The following is a 13,952-nucleotide window of genomic DNA, read 5'->3' on the forward strand; positions in this document are numbered from 1 at the left end:
GTAGAGAAAATATCTGTCTCCTGCACCAAAACTGGGGGCATGTTCCACAGGAGAGGTGTCTACACCTTTAAAATGTGATGGGGCCTTATCAGTCAGGACAAGTATTTTTGATTCCGCACTGGATTTAACAGGGAGCTAATACAGAGAAATGTGATCTCACTTTCTAGTACTCTTGCTGAGTATTAACTAAAGGCTTTTAAGGAAGCACTCAGCTTTGTAATGCTGCTTTTTTTTTTTTTTAAAGGAAAAGAAAGCAACAAATCTTTTCTGGCGTCTGCTATTATAATCACATTTCTGGTAGTCTGCTTCTTTCAGCTTGCTATTTATCATTCATCATTATTAATTGTAAATAACCATATTGATACAATGGCAACTAAATTAATTTAACTATTACGATACAGTAACATTCAGTTAGTTTGGCCTTAATCAGCACCCAGCTAAAAAAGCTACCTTATTGTTGATCTGAAAACATGAAGCATTGCTGTGCCTCCTCAAGAGGAGTATTGTGTCAGCAAATTGTTCTAAGAAATAGTGAGATTCATATTCTCAGATTAATTTATAATACCAATAATCTAAGACAAATAAAAAATGCTTGCCTTCTTATCATGATTGCTACTTTAGAGAAAAAGATGTACTTTTGATGTAACCTTGGAACGAGACCCTTCCACTGTGAAAGCTGTTTTTTTCCTGTCTTTATTGTACAGAATGTCCAGACTGCTTTTTTTTTTTTTTTTTTTGGATTTGTTTTTGTTTAGGCAACATTAACCTAATGTTAGATTCACATGTAAACATCACATGATGTTTACATGTGATGTTTACATGTGATTCACATGTAAACATCACATGATGTTTACATGTGAACTGACCTTCACATGTAAACATCAGTTCCCTGATGTTTACATGTGAAGCATTGTATAGAGGTTTGTAAAATCTTTTGCAGAGACTCTTATGCCATGTTTCCATTAGTACCAACTCAGCGCGGCTCGACTTGACCCGGCACGGTTTCTAGGCACTCAGCCGGGGTTCCAAGCGATCCGAGGCAATCCAAAAATGTGATGTCAACGAACAGCATGCCACTGATTGGCCAGGGAGTGTTGTCACTAGCTGAGTCACAAGAGCAACTCCTTCACCAGAATCAACTGCACCATTTTTAAAATCCAACAGCAAGAAAATGGAGACACACAAAGCATGGGGAGGCTCGGTTGAATTCCTTGATCGACAGTTTGTGGCAGTAGTTTTGCAACAAGAGAGCCATCTGAAACACACCCAGCACACATATTTTAATACTTAACAATAACCTTCATCCATTAAAACATTGTAGGGGGGACTTATGCATGAGGACGATAATAAACTGGCATTAGCTGCCGTTAGCTTGCCTCTAGCTCATCCATTGTTGTGTTGTGTTTTGAGTTGCATACAAATTACGTCAAGAGACTACTGCCCACATTGCTATATCAACTCCACCCACATTGAGGTGGTATTCCATTGTAACGGAAACAAAACAAGACTGTGCTGAGTTGAGTCAACCCGAGCTGAGTAGGTACTAGTGGAAAAGAGGCACTAGAGAACGTTTTTCTGGTTGCACTTTCATACTTCATACGTATAGGATTAGTCCTGTAAGAGTTACACTGATCTAAAACAAATCCCTAATAAGGTTACTAACTAACTGGTTGATTATTTGTGTTAACAGGTAGCGCACAATAGACGGTCAGCAGGTCAGCCTCCATCAGCCTGTGTGCTGGAAGTCAGTGTGAAAGGGGTGAAGATCAGCGTCCAGGACCAGTGTCACTCTGTTCACAGGGTACACAACTACTCTGTGTCTCCATACTTACCTATACTCAAAGAGTAAAAATGAAACAATCTTATTATTTAGAAGGATTTTCAAAATAAATCCATTTTATAATAAATTAATTTTTGTTTAAACAGAAACAAGTAAACTTGAATACTAGGCTACCATTAACATGGTGGTCATTTAAAACAAATATTAGTTAATAGTGTTTTCTTTGTTTTTGTTATTGTTATTTTAATTGAATACAGTACTATGTGAAGTCTTCACCCACCCCTAATTTCTTTATATTTTGCTATGGTAAGTAGGTGCAGTTGATTATTGAGTTATGTGCAAACATGCATGTAAATACAGTATATAAGGTAAAACAGAATTACAATTCTAGTGTGGAAGTCACATGGTATAACCACCTTTATTGTTCAGCCCACCCTGAACTCAAGCTTTCTGGTAATTTATTTAAGTAATATTCAGGAATAGTTCTCCAGGGTTCTTGAAGGACATTCCAAAGCTCTTCTGTACATGTTGGTTGTCTTTTGTTCTGCTCTCCCACACTGCTTCAATAATTTTGAGGTCTGAGCTCTGGGGAGACCATTCCATGACTGATAGTGTTCCATTGTGTGTTTTTCTACTCTTTTACTTTTACTATGCTTTTACCACACCTAGCAGTGTGTTTGGGATCAATGTCATGCTGAAATCCAAAGGCCTTGCCAATCAGATGTTTTCCAGATGGTAATGCACTAGTCACTATCAGAAAACTAAAACCTGCTAGTAGCATCTCCAGCCTTGGTGGGGGTGCTGTTCTCATATTGTTCCCCTGGCACCTTGGATGCTTCAGTGAAGAATGTCTGATTTATTCTCTTGGCTTCTATGTCTCTGGTATAACTTTTCAAGTGATTAGCCAAGGCTGTGAGTCTTTTCTTGGCAGTTTCTAAGGCCTCGGGTATGGACAGTTTGTTATACTTTTTAGGCACTGCTTTCTTCAGCTCTGATAACTGGCTAACTTCCTTTAGTGCTGCCTTGATCTTTGCCTTTAGTCGTCTTTTCCATGGATAAAACTGATAAAGCCAAGCATCTCAAATATCACTGTTGCTGTCCTATACATCAGCTGATTGGTTTCAGTGATAGTCAAAGTAGGGATTGTTCACAGTACTGCATCATCTAGTATGCTTTCAGAGGGTACTTCACTTAGTCTTGGTAACCGGCCATGGAGTGTCCATGGTTCCATCATCTTATCGTTTAATTGTCAGACAGCTGCTCTGGTATTTAACATACAAATTATTCTTGGGGCTTGGTACCCAATCTCGGAGTGTGGGAATGGTGATATCTACCCCCTGACATGACATCCTGGCTCCCTCTTGCTGTACCATTTGTGCTGTACCTTTTCAGGCTCTAGTTGTAATAGCAGCTGCTTCTTGCAGATGTTGGAACACTGAGCAAGCAGTTGTTTCAATGTGAGTCTGGATATACAGTGGTATGCAAAGGTTTGGGCACCCCTAATATTTTCATGATTTTCCTTTATAAATCATTGGTTGTTTGGATCAGCAATTTCAGTTAAATATATCATATAGCAGATGAACACAGTGATATTTGAGAAGTGAAATGAAGTTTGTAGGATTTACAGAAAGTGTGCAATAATTATTTAAACAAAATTAGGCAGGTGCATAAGTTTGGGCACCCTTGTCGTTTTATTGATTTGAATACCTTTAGCACTGATTATTGGAACACAAAATTTGTTTTGTAAGCGCATTGACTTTTGACCTACATACACAGGTGAATCCAATTATGAGAAAGGGTTAAGGTGGCCAACTGCAACTGTTTCTCCTCTTTGCATCTTCTCTGAAGAGTGGCAACATGGGAGCCTCAAAACAACTCTCAAATGAGCTGAAAACAAAGATTGTTCAACATCATGGTTTAGGGGAAGGATCCAAAAAGCTGTCTCAGAGATTTCAGCTGTCAGTTTCCACTGTGAGGAACATAGTGAGGAAATGGAAGACCACAGGCACAGTTCTAGTTAAGGCCCGAAGTGGCAGGCCAAGAAAAATCTCAGATAGGCAGAGGAGAAGGATGGTGAGAACAGTCATAGTCAACCCACAGAGCAGCTCCAAAGACCTACAACATCATGTTGCTGCAGATGGTGTCACTGTGCATCGTTCAACTATTCAGCGCACTTTGCACAAGGAGAGGCTGTATGGGAGAGTAATGCAGAAGAAGCCTTTTCTGCGCACACACCACAACCAGGGTTGCTTGAGGTTGGAAAAGCCAGCTTCATTTTGGAATAAGGTGCTGTGGACTGATGAAACTAAAATTGAGTTATTTGGACATAACAAGGGGCGGTATGCATGGTGGAAATAGAACACAGCATTCCAAGACAAACACTTGGTACCCACAGTAAAATTTGGTGGTGTTCCATCATGCTGTGGGGCTGTGTGGCCAGTGCAGGTACTGGGAATCTTGTTAAAGTTGAGGGTCGCACGGATTCCAGTCAATATCAGCAGATTCTTGAGAACAATGTTCAAGAATCAGTGATGAAGTTGAAGTTGCACCGGGGCTGGATTCTTCAACAAGACAACGACCCTAAACACTGTTCAAAATCTACTAAGGATTCATGCAGAGGAACAAGTACAACGTTCTGGAACGGCCATCTCAGTCCCCAGACCTGAAAATTATTGAAAATCTGTGGTGGGATTTAAAGCAGGCTGTCCATGCTCAGAAACCATCAAACCTGACTGAACTGGAGATGTTTTGGAAAGAAGAATGGTCCAAAATACCTTCAACCAGAATCCAGACTCTCATTGGAAGCTATAGGAAGCATTTAGAGGCTGTTATTTCTGCAAAAGGAGGCTCTACTAAATATTGATGTCATTTTTCTGTTGGGGTGCCCAAACTTATGCACCTGCCTAATTTTGTTTAAATAATTATTGCACACTTTCTGTAAATCCTATGAACTTCATTTCACTTCTCAAATATCACTGTGTTCGTCTGCTATATGATAGATTTACCTGAAACTGCTGATCTGAACAACCAATGATTTATAAAGGAAAATCATGAAAATTATCAGGGGTGCCCAAACTTTGCATACCACTGTATATCCAGACTGACATTGAAACACCGTGTGTACATGAACATACTATGAATTTGATTCTGGTAATTTCCCTTTGGGAGTTATATACATTAATTATAGCAAAGTACAAATTAGAAATATACACTGCCTGGCCAAAAAACAGTCACGACGAAAAAAAAAAAAAGGTCACACACTAATATTTTGTTGGACCGCCTTTAGCTTTGATTACGCTGTGCATTCACTGTGGCATTGTTTTGATAAGCTTCTGCAATGTCACAAGATTTATTTCCATCCAGTGTTGCATTAATTTTTCACCAAGATTTTGCAGTGATGATGGCAGATTCTGACCACTGCACAAAGCCTTCTCCAACACATCCCAAAGATTCTCAATGGGGTTGAGGTCTGGACTCTGTGGTGTCCAATCCATGTGTGAAAATGATGTCTCATGCTCCCAGAACCACTCTTTCACAATTCGAGCCCGATGAATCCTGGCATTGTCATCTTGGAATATGCCCGTGCCATCAGGGAAGAAAAAATCCATTGATAGAATAACCTGGTCATTCAGTATATTCAGGTAGTCAGCTGACCTCATTCTTTGAGCACTTAATGTTGCTGAACCTACACCTGACCAACTGCAGCAACCCCAGATCATAGCACTGCCCCCACAGTAGGCAATAGGCATGATGAGTGCATCACTTCACTGCCTCTCTTCTTACCCTGATGCGCCCATCACTCTGTAAAAGGGTAAATCTGGACTCATCAGACCACATGACCTTCTTCCATTGCTCCAGAGTCCAATCTTTATGCTCCCTAGCAAACTGAAGCCTTTTTTTTAGCCTCACTGATTCATGGTTTTCTTAAGGCTACACAGCTGTTCAGTCCCAATTCCTTGAGTTTCCTTTGCATTGTGCGTGTGGAAATGCTCTTACTTTCACTATCAAACATAGCCCTGAGTGCTACTGTTGTTTTTCTTTGATTTGATTTCACCAAACGTTTAAGTGATTGCTGATCACGATCATTCAGGATTTTTTTCCAGCCACATTTTTTCCTCAAAGGCGATGGGTCCCCACTATCCTTCCAGTTTTTAATAATGCGTTGAACATTTCTTAACCCAGTTTTAGTAGTTTCTGCAATCTCATTAGATGTTTTTTCTGCTTGATGCATGCCAATGATGTGACCCTTCTCAAACAGACTGACATCTTTTCCACGACCACGCGATGTGTTTTTCGACATGGTTGTTTAAGAAATGAGAAGCAACTCATTGGACCAGTTGGGGTTAAATAACTTGTTGCCAGCTGAAAGATAATCACCCATGCAGTAATTATCCAATAGGAGGCTCGTACCTATTTGCTTAGTTAAATCCAGGTTGCGACTTTTTTGGCCAGGCAGTGCAATACAGTGTAAGCTCAGGATTTATGCATGTGTTTCCCTCTGAAAACAGTGAGGCAATTCAGACAAGTGAGAGGAGGATGAAGGAGAATCAACATGCTTTTGATTTAAGGGATAATTCTTCAAATAGAAATTGCTGGGCATTGTGCAAAGGATCTGAGGATTAAAACCCAGATGGAGTGCAGGATTTATTCAGAGAACTGCACCATTACAAAAGGTTCCACTGTATAAACCTGAAATCTTTGTGAAGCAGCACTGAAGGATACAAAAAATTATTTACTGTCACATCACAAGCCATCCCAGTTACTATGACACTATGCCACTTGTGTAAATGTGTGCATTCTTTTTTTAACATCACATTGCAACATTCAGGCATTAATCTAACATGCTAGCATGGATTCAATAATATTTTCACAGACATTTCTCCCTGTTATGCTCCCTGTTTGCGCACTGCTGAGAAAAAGACAGTTCAGTTCAGTTAATTTCTACTGTGTTTTGTGAAAATATCAGTATTATTGAGGAGCAATAAGTGGGACATGCCTCTAAACAATCACCATGATGACTGAGTGAAGACTTAAGACAGAGAGTTGTGGCCCTGTGCTCACAACTTTGAGCTATCCAAGCAAAGTGCAGATTATGCGCTTCTTCTGATAACATCTCCCCCTCCTAAAAATAAACACACCTGGTAGCAACAATCATAGCCACAACAGGCATAAGACATTATTTTTTCAGCGTCAGATTTCAGGGTTAGAACTCTTTGTCTAATAATTTGTCTTTTATATTTTCCATTTAGCAGCTTTCATTTAGCATTTAATATTCACATTTTCCATTTTGCTTTACCTGCTTTTCAGTTTTCCACCCTAACATTTGGTCTCACATCTCTAGTTGGACAGGGAGTTAAAACAAGGGTGGGTGGATTATTTCATTGCATTTTCTTTAAAGCATTTCACATTTAGCATTTCCTTTTAACATTTCCATTTGACATTTGACTGTTTTGAAACTATGTTTTCTGTTTTTTGGCCTTTTATAAAATTTACAACTACATTTATTTTCTGCTTTCTGTTTTAAAGTGATAATATGTAAATATCATGGAAACACATGAATACAGGCACTGACATGGATTAAATGTTTAAAAACAACAAACTTCACCAGAGGCCTGGGAGCTTGAGGGTCCTGTGCAGTATCTTAACTGTTCCTAGGACTGCAGTCTTCTGCACAGAGATCCCAGATGTCGTTGCTGGAATCTGCTGGAGCCACTCTCCCAGTTTGGGGGTCACTGCCCCGAGTGTTCTGATTATCACAGAGGCCACTGTTACCTTCACCTTCAACACCCTCTCTAGCTCTTCTCTGAACCCTTGACATTTCTCAAGCTTCTTGTGTTCCTTCTGCTTCTTGTTGGCATCACTTAGTATTGTAACGTCTGTCACTACAGTTTTCTTCCTCTTCTTGTCCACCACTACGATGGCCAGTTGGTTAGCCATTACAAGTTTGTTTTTCTGCATCTGGAAGTCCCTCAGGATCTTAGCTCAGTCATTCTCTACCACCCTTGTGGGCGTATCCAATTTTGACATCGGGACATCCAGGTCATACTTGGCACAGATGTTCCTGTATACTATGCCAGCCACTTGGTTATGGCATTCCGTGTATGCCCTGTCTGCTTTTCCTGCCTGATCTTGCATCATGTTGTTATGTGCTGGATTGTCTCAGAGGCATCTCTGCACCTGGGGTCTTGCCTGGTGTGGTAGATCCCAGCCGCTATTGAACTTGTGCTCAGAGCTTGTTCCTGTGCTGCCATGATTAGTGCTTCTGTGCTATACTTCAGCCCAGCTTTGTCCAGCAAATGGTAGGATTTTTCAATATCAGCCACTTCTTCTATCTGTCAGTGGTATATGCTGTACACAGGCCTGTCCTTCCAAGATGGTCCCTGCTCTTTCTCCTCTTCTTTCTTGGGTTTCTGATGTCTGAGGTATTCACTAAGAAGGTGATCATTTGTGGCCATCTTCCTGATGTACTCATGGATCTTTGTTGTATCATCTAGCATCTCCTCCCTTCTGCTTAGTGTACAATCTAGGGGTGCTGGATTTGGGGTGAAACCCTCCATGGATGGTGAAGAGCTTTCTTATCTTGATGTCACTGGGTTCTATCTCCTCATATGGCCAGCTTATTATCCCAACAGGGTATGTGACAACTGGAAAGACGCAGGTGTTGATTGCCCGGCAAGAATCTGAAACTGTTGGAATGCTACTACATGTCAATAGCTGAGTCTACGTTATCCCCATGAAAGGGGTTTAATGGAGAGGAATTGGGACCTATGGACTCTTTGACACCCACCATCCAGACTGACATCGAAACAACTAGTAGCTCAGTGTTCCAGCATTCGCAAGAAGCAACTGCTATTACAAATAGAGACTGATGAGGCACAGCACAAATGTTACGGCAAGAGGGAGCCGGGACAACAGGTTGGGGGATATCATCATTTCCATACTCCAGGATTGGGTACGAGGCCAAATAACAACTGGTACATTAAATGCAGCTGACCTGAAAGATAAGATCATGGCTAAGCTGGAAACCTGGAGCACAGAGGGGAGTTCTCCAGCTATTAGAGCTGCAGAAAAGTGTGCAGTCTTCAACTGAACTGCATCTGAAACTAAAAGAAATTGCTCAGCTATGAATTGAAGGGAAGGTTATTATAATGATGGTGGAACATGTACACAATTTCACACCCACAGCTTCAATATTTAAAAGTGGGAAATAAATGAATGAAAATAATGGATGAAAAACAATTGTCCAAATGCTGTGTGAGGAAGAAAACACGGTCACCTACCACAATTTATAAGTATTTTAACAAAAGTAACTGCACCTTTAAGTGTATTCCAGGAACTGTTTAAATGACGGGCAAGGTTTTTCTGCTGAAATTAACAAAGTCTCAAAAAACAAAATGAGCTAACCAGTAACATTAACAGTGTTCATTCACATAGGCTACTTCAGATAGCGAGCGTCATCTGGCTGTTGTCCGCTGTGCCTCTGGTCCTTCCATCTGATCTGTGCCATTTAAAAACTCTAAGGACCGACCACATGAAAAACAAAACTGTGAAACGGGCAAGAAATTCCACTCCATCCATCTTGGGTCGAAATGACCGCTTCAGTTATCACTTCCAATGCAGCATTGGAATTAGTACATACCCTTTCCGGTTTTGCCAATTGTAAATTTGTTTTGGGACTTCTATAAGTGTTTCGAGTGATATTAATTTGCTTTCTGAAATGTTAATTTGTTTTGAAACTTGTAAAAGTGTTTCAAATTTTGTAATGTTGGTTTGCACCTCCTGGCCACCATAGGAATACCTAGAACTACACAAGATCAACAGGACCCTGAGAGCCTTCACCAGAAACTCAATGGGAATATGAAGAGCAACATTAGAGCCAACTTCAAACCAACTGCACAAGTGACCATCAAGTGGGGGATTGACCAGGGAGATGCTCTGTCTCCACTGCTGTTCTGCATAGGCCTGAACCCCCTCAGCCAGATCATTGACAAGACTAACTATAGGTACCGACTACGGAGTGGAGCAAACATCAGCCACCTACTCTACATAGATGACATCAAGCTGTATGCAAGGAGTGAACGAGACATTGATTCACTGATCCACACCACTGGGTTCTACAGCAATTACATCAAAATGTCATTCGGATTGGAGAAGTGTAGTCGCATGGTAACAAAGAGAGGGAAGGTAGTCAGAACAGAGGGGACTGCACTACCAGAAGGCAACATTGCAGACATTGAGGACAGCTACAAGTACCTTGGAATCCCACAGGCAAATGGGAACCATGAAGAGGCCGCTAGGAAAACTGCAACTGCCAAGAGACTTGCAACTTGCCTTACTCCAGAGAGTAAGGCAAGTCCTGAAGAATCAGCTGAATGGTAGGAACAAGATCCGGACTATCAACACCTACGCCTTGCCAGTTGTCAGATACCCTGTTGGGATAATAAGCTGGCCAAAGGAGGATATAGAAGCCACTGACATCAAGATAAGAAAGCTCCTTACCAATGCATGGAGGGTTTCACCCAAAATCCAGAAGACTCGGCAGAATGGTATTGAAAGCACTGGAGATATAAAAAAAAAGGTGATTCTTATAGTGCTCCTGGACTTCTCCAGGTGATATAGAGCTCTGTCCAGCAGATGGATAACAGCATTGTCCACCATTGTCCATCGATAAGTTCACCTAAGAGCGAAGATGTTTGAGAACTAACCTCTACAGTGTCTTCATCAGATATGAAGTCAGTGACACTGGTCTGTAGCTGTTTAGGTCCTTCAGATGCTGGGTTTTAGGCACAGGTACCACACAAGATGTTTTTCACAGCTGTGGTACTTTGCCTAGTTTCAAGCTCAAGTTGTACATGTGTCCAACTACCCGACATAGCTGGTCTGTGCAGGACTTGAGGAGCCGGCAGTGAAACCATCTGGACCTGGAGCTTTCCTTGCCTTAATCTTTCTGAGCTCATGTCTCACCTGAGTCATTGTGAGGGACAAATTTGAGTCATTGGAGCCAGGGGCTGGGTATTGGCTTGTGTGGGAGAATCAACTGATGTAATGGTGGGGGGGTGGTTGTGAGCTGAAAGTTGAAGAGAGGGAAGGGGTGGCTGAGTGGAGAGGGGTAGAACAGCTCGTAAAGAGTGCTGCAGTGAGGGTAATTAGCAGAGTTGTATGAGTATGGGGAGATGCAGATGAGTGGTCAAATCTGTTGAAAAATAAATTGAGTTCATTCAATTCAATTCAAATCAATTTTATTTATATAGCACCAAATCACAACAAACAGTAGATTTAAAGGCCCTCCTCTTCTCCTTTACTAGATCCTTTATGTCAGGATTTATCCATGGTTTGTTGTTGCAGAAACACCAAATCATCTTAGTGGGACACAAAAGTTCATGTAATTTGTGATGTAATTTGTGATTCATGTGATCTATGAAGTACCAGCCAATTTATGAAATGTTATTCAGTGTAACAGTGCAGTTCATTTTCCACCTATCAGCAGCATCAAATCCCCTCTATTGAATCTAGATCTACACAGGATATCTACCAAAAGATATCCTGTCTACACAAAGTTATTTTAACTATAATTGTTCCATCCAATGAATTTACAGTGTAAATTTAGTTACAGTAGGTCTATGAGTAGTTGATTTCTCCACAGGTAAGTTAGCAGTTAACAACATTATCTAAAGTTACTTACTGTATAGCCATTAATTAATTTAATAAAATCTATTTGATCATTTGGATTAATATTCCAGGATTACATTTTTACATGTCTCTCTGTCTCTATTAGGGGGACCAGTGTTTCCATTTCTTCCAGTTGAAAAATATTTCATTCTGTGGCTGTCATCCAAAACACAGCAAGTGAGTCAAATGCTTTAAATTATTTAATCAATTCCCAAACCTCATGAGAAATTAGTAAATTGTTATGAACCTTTATGAAGCTGCTCAGTTGCTGCTCAGTTGTTTTCCCTCCTGTAGTAGGCTTAGCTTGGGAAATAACTGCTGTTATTGCACTGCAGGTATTTTGGTTTCATCACCAAGCATCCTGACCAGCAGCGCTTTGCCTGCCATGTTCTGATGTCAGAGACATCTTCACATCCTTTAGCAGAGTCTGTGGGGTGAGTCCTGCTCTACTGTGTTCAGTTTTATATTTTATTCAGTTATATTTGAGGTTCCATAAACATAACTGCCCTATTCATGCACATGCTGGAGTTTGAGAGGGATTATTACTTGAGTAAAAACTTGCTGTTGGAGTGTTATGGGTTCCACAAAGGTCTCGACCTCTAACAAGTGATCATTTTTAGTATACAGTTCATTTTAAAACATAACTCTGAGGATAATTTTTTTCATTATTTAGGTAAAAATTCCAAAAGTTATGAAATGATTGTATGTTTAATTCAATTCAATTCAATTTTATTTATATAGCACCAAATCACAACAAACAGTCGCCTCAAGGTGCGTTATATTGTAAGGTAAAGACCCTACAATAATTACATTAATATATACAATAATATTATGTATTGTAAGTTATGATTTTATGTCTGTCACTATTGTCACTACTCTTGTCAGATAAACTTACACATGGACCCTAGCCAAATGAAAAAGTAGTGAAAAAAACAGTCACAAAAGATGAAGGGAGAAACAATGCCAGTGGCCTCCACCTGTAAAACCATTCCTGTTTAGGGGTTGTCTGATTGTTTCCCCTCTAGTGCAACTATTATTAATTTCATTAACAGCAAGGCAACTGATTAACAGCCCCCTCTGCTACTTAACTGATCAGATCAATATCCCAAAAGTCTGACTTGATGCTATACTCTGATTAAAAAGTATTCCTTTATTTTTTTGAGCAGAACAGTTGCCGTGTCTTCTGTTTTCTTGGTTTTCAGGGTGATGAGTTTTCTTTGAGGAGTCTCTGCTGCACACATACTAGACTCAAAACCTTCTTCCTAATGAAATGCTTTAGTTTTAAAGTTGATTTAAACACAATTTGTGTCTATGTGCACAAACAAATAGACTGCTAGGCTGGAATATGGCAACAAATATTCTTGTTTTTGTGCAAGTCTAGCCCACAAGCTGAGCCCCAAGTAAATTAAGCATTTCCAGTGATCTGGTCTGTTTGGTTATTGAATATTTTATCTTTTGATTTTCCAACAGGAGGGCATTCCAGCAGTATTATAAGAAGTACATCAGTTACTCTTGTCCCACTGAAGACATCTTCATTGAATAATGCCTCCCATTCGCTCCACTCTATGAATTGGACACTCACGATGTGCATGTAAGCCTGGTCTTATACCACCAACTGGACCACTGATGTATCTTCTTTGCATGGTGAATTTTTGATTTTCTTATTTGCTTCCAATAATACAGCAAGTAATACAGCCGTGTCACAATAAAAATACCTCTATGGATGGATAGGGTCACATGAGATTTTCCATACCACAGAAAGTTACCCATACTTCAACAGAGATGTCTAATATTGCATTTTATCTGCAATTATTTATAATTAACTATGCATGAATAGTGCATACTTGCCAAAGTATTTGCTCATCTGCTTTCGCACGCATATGAACTTGAATGACTTCCCACTCTTAATCCACGGGGTTTAATATGATGTCAGCCTGCACTTTGCAGCTGTAACAGTTTCAAATCTTCTAGGAAGGCTTTCCACATGGTTTTTCAGAGTGTGTTTATGGGAATTTTTTCATGATTCTTCCAGAAGTGCATTTGGATGAGATGGTGCTTTGTGCACTGATGCACAGTCATGTTGGAACAGGAAGGGGCCATCCCCAAACTATTCCAACAAAGTTGGGAGCATGAAATTGTCTGAAATTTCTAATTATGCTGAAGTTAAAAGTAAAAGAAAAAAGTAAAAGTGAAAAAGTACAGGCTCTGAAATGTACTCAAATTTAAAAAAGTAAAAGTCCTTTGGGGGACATTTCTTTCTATTTTTGTGCAAAGCTAACTGAACCTCGTGGTATATTAATGTAATAATAAAACATTATTACATGAGAATCCAAACTTTATTTCAATCTAAATTCTAATTCTAATGAATGCACTCAGCTTGAACACTGTTATGTAGAACATGATCAGAAAAAAATAAAGAGAATCACTACAATGTAGGTATTTTATTTTATCTACATTGTAGAGGATGACTCTGCCTCATCACCTAAAGCAGCCATTCCCAAAG

The 13,952-nt window shown here is 40.0% G+C and overlaps 1 protein-coding gene across 1 annotated transcript in view; it reads left to right on the top strand.

Moving 5' to 3' along the window:
• The window catches only part of LOC115781980 (C-Jun-amino-terminal kinase-interacting protein 1-like), a 45,469-nt gene extending 32,054 nt beyond the window's left edge, over positions 1-13,415 (top strand). The window contains exons 9-12 of the mRNA XM_030731941.1: positions 1,691-1,801; positions 11,556-11,626; positions 11,785-11,883; positions 12,920-13,415. Of these exons, the coding sequence (XP_030587801.1) occupies positions 1,691-1,801; positions 11,556-11,626; positions 11,785-11,883; positions 12,920-12,992 (354 nt within the window). The 3' untranslated portion in view covers positions 12,993-13,415. The remainder of the gene's footprint in view (positions 1-1,690; positions 1,802-11,555; positions 11,627-11,784; positions 11,884-12,919) is intronic.
• Positions 13,416-13,952: the final 537 nt, after the last annotated feature.

This window comes from Archocentrus centrarchus, chromosome 6, assembly GCF_007364275.1.
Source record: "Archocentrus centrarchus isolate MPI-CPG fArcCen1 chromosome 6, fArcCen1, whole genome shotgun sequence".
In the NCBI taxonomy this organism is placed as follows: Eukaryota; Metazoa; Chordata; class Actinopteri; order Cichliformes; family Cichlidae; genus Archocentrus; species Archocentrus centrarchus.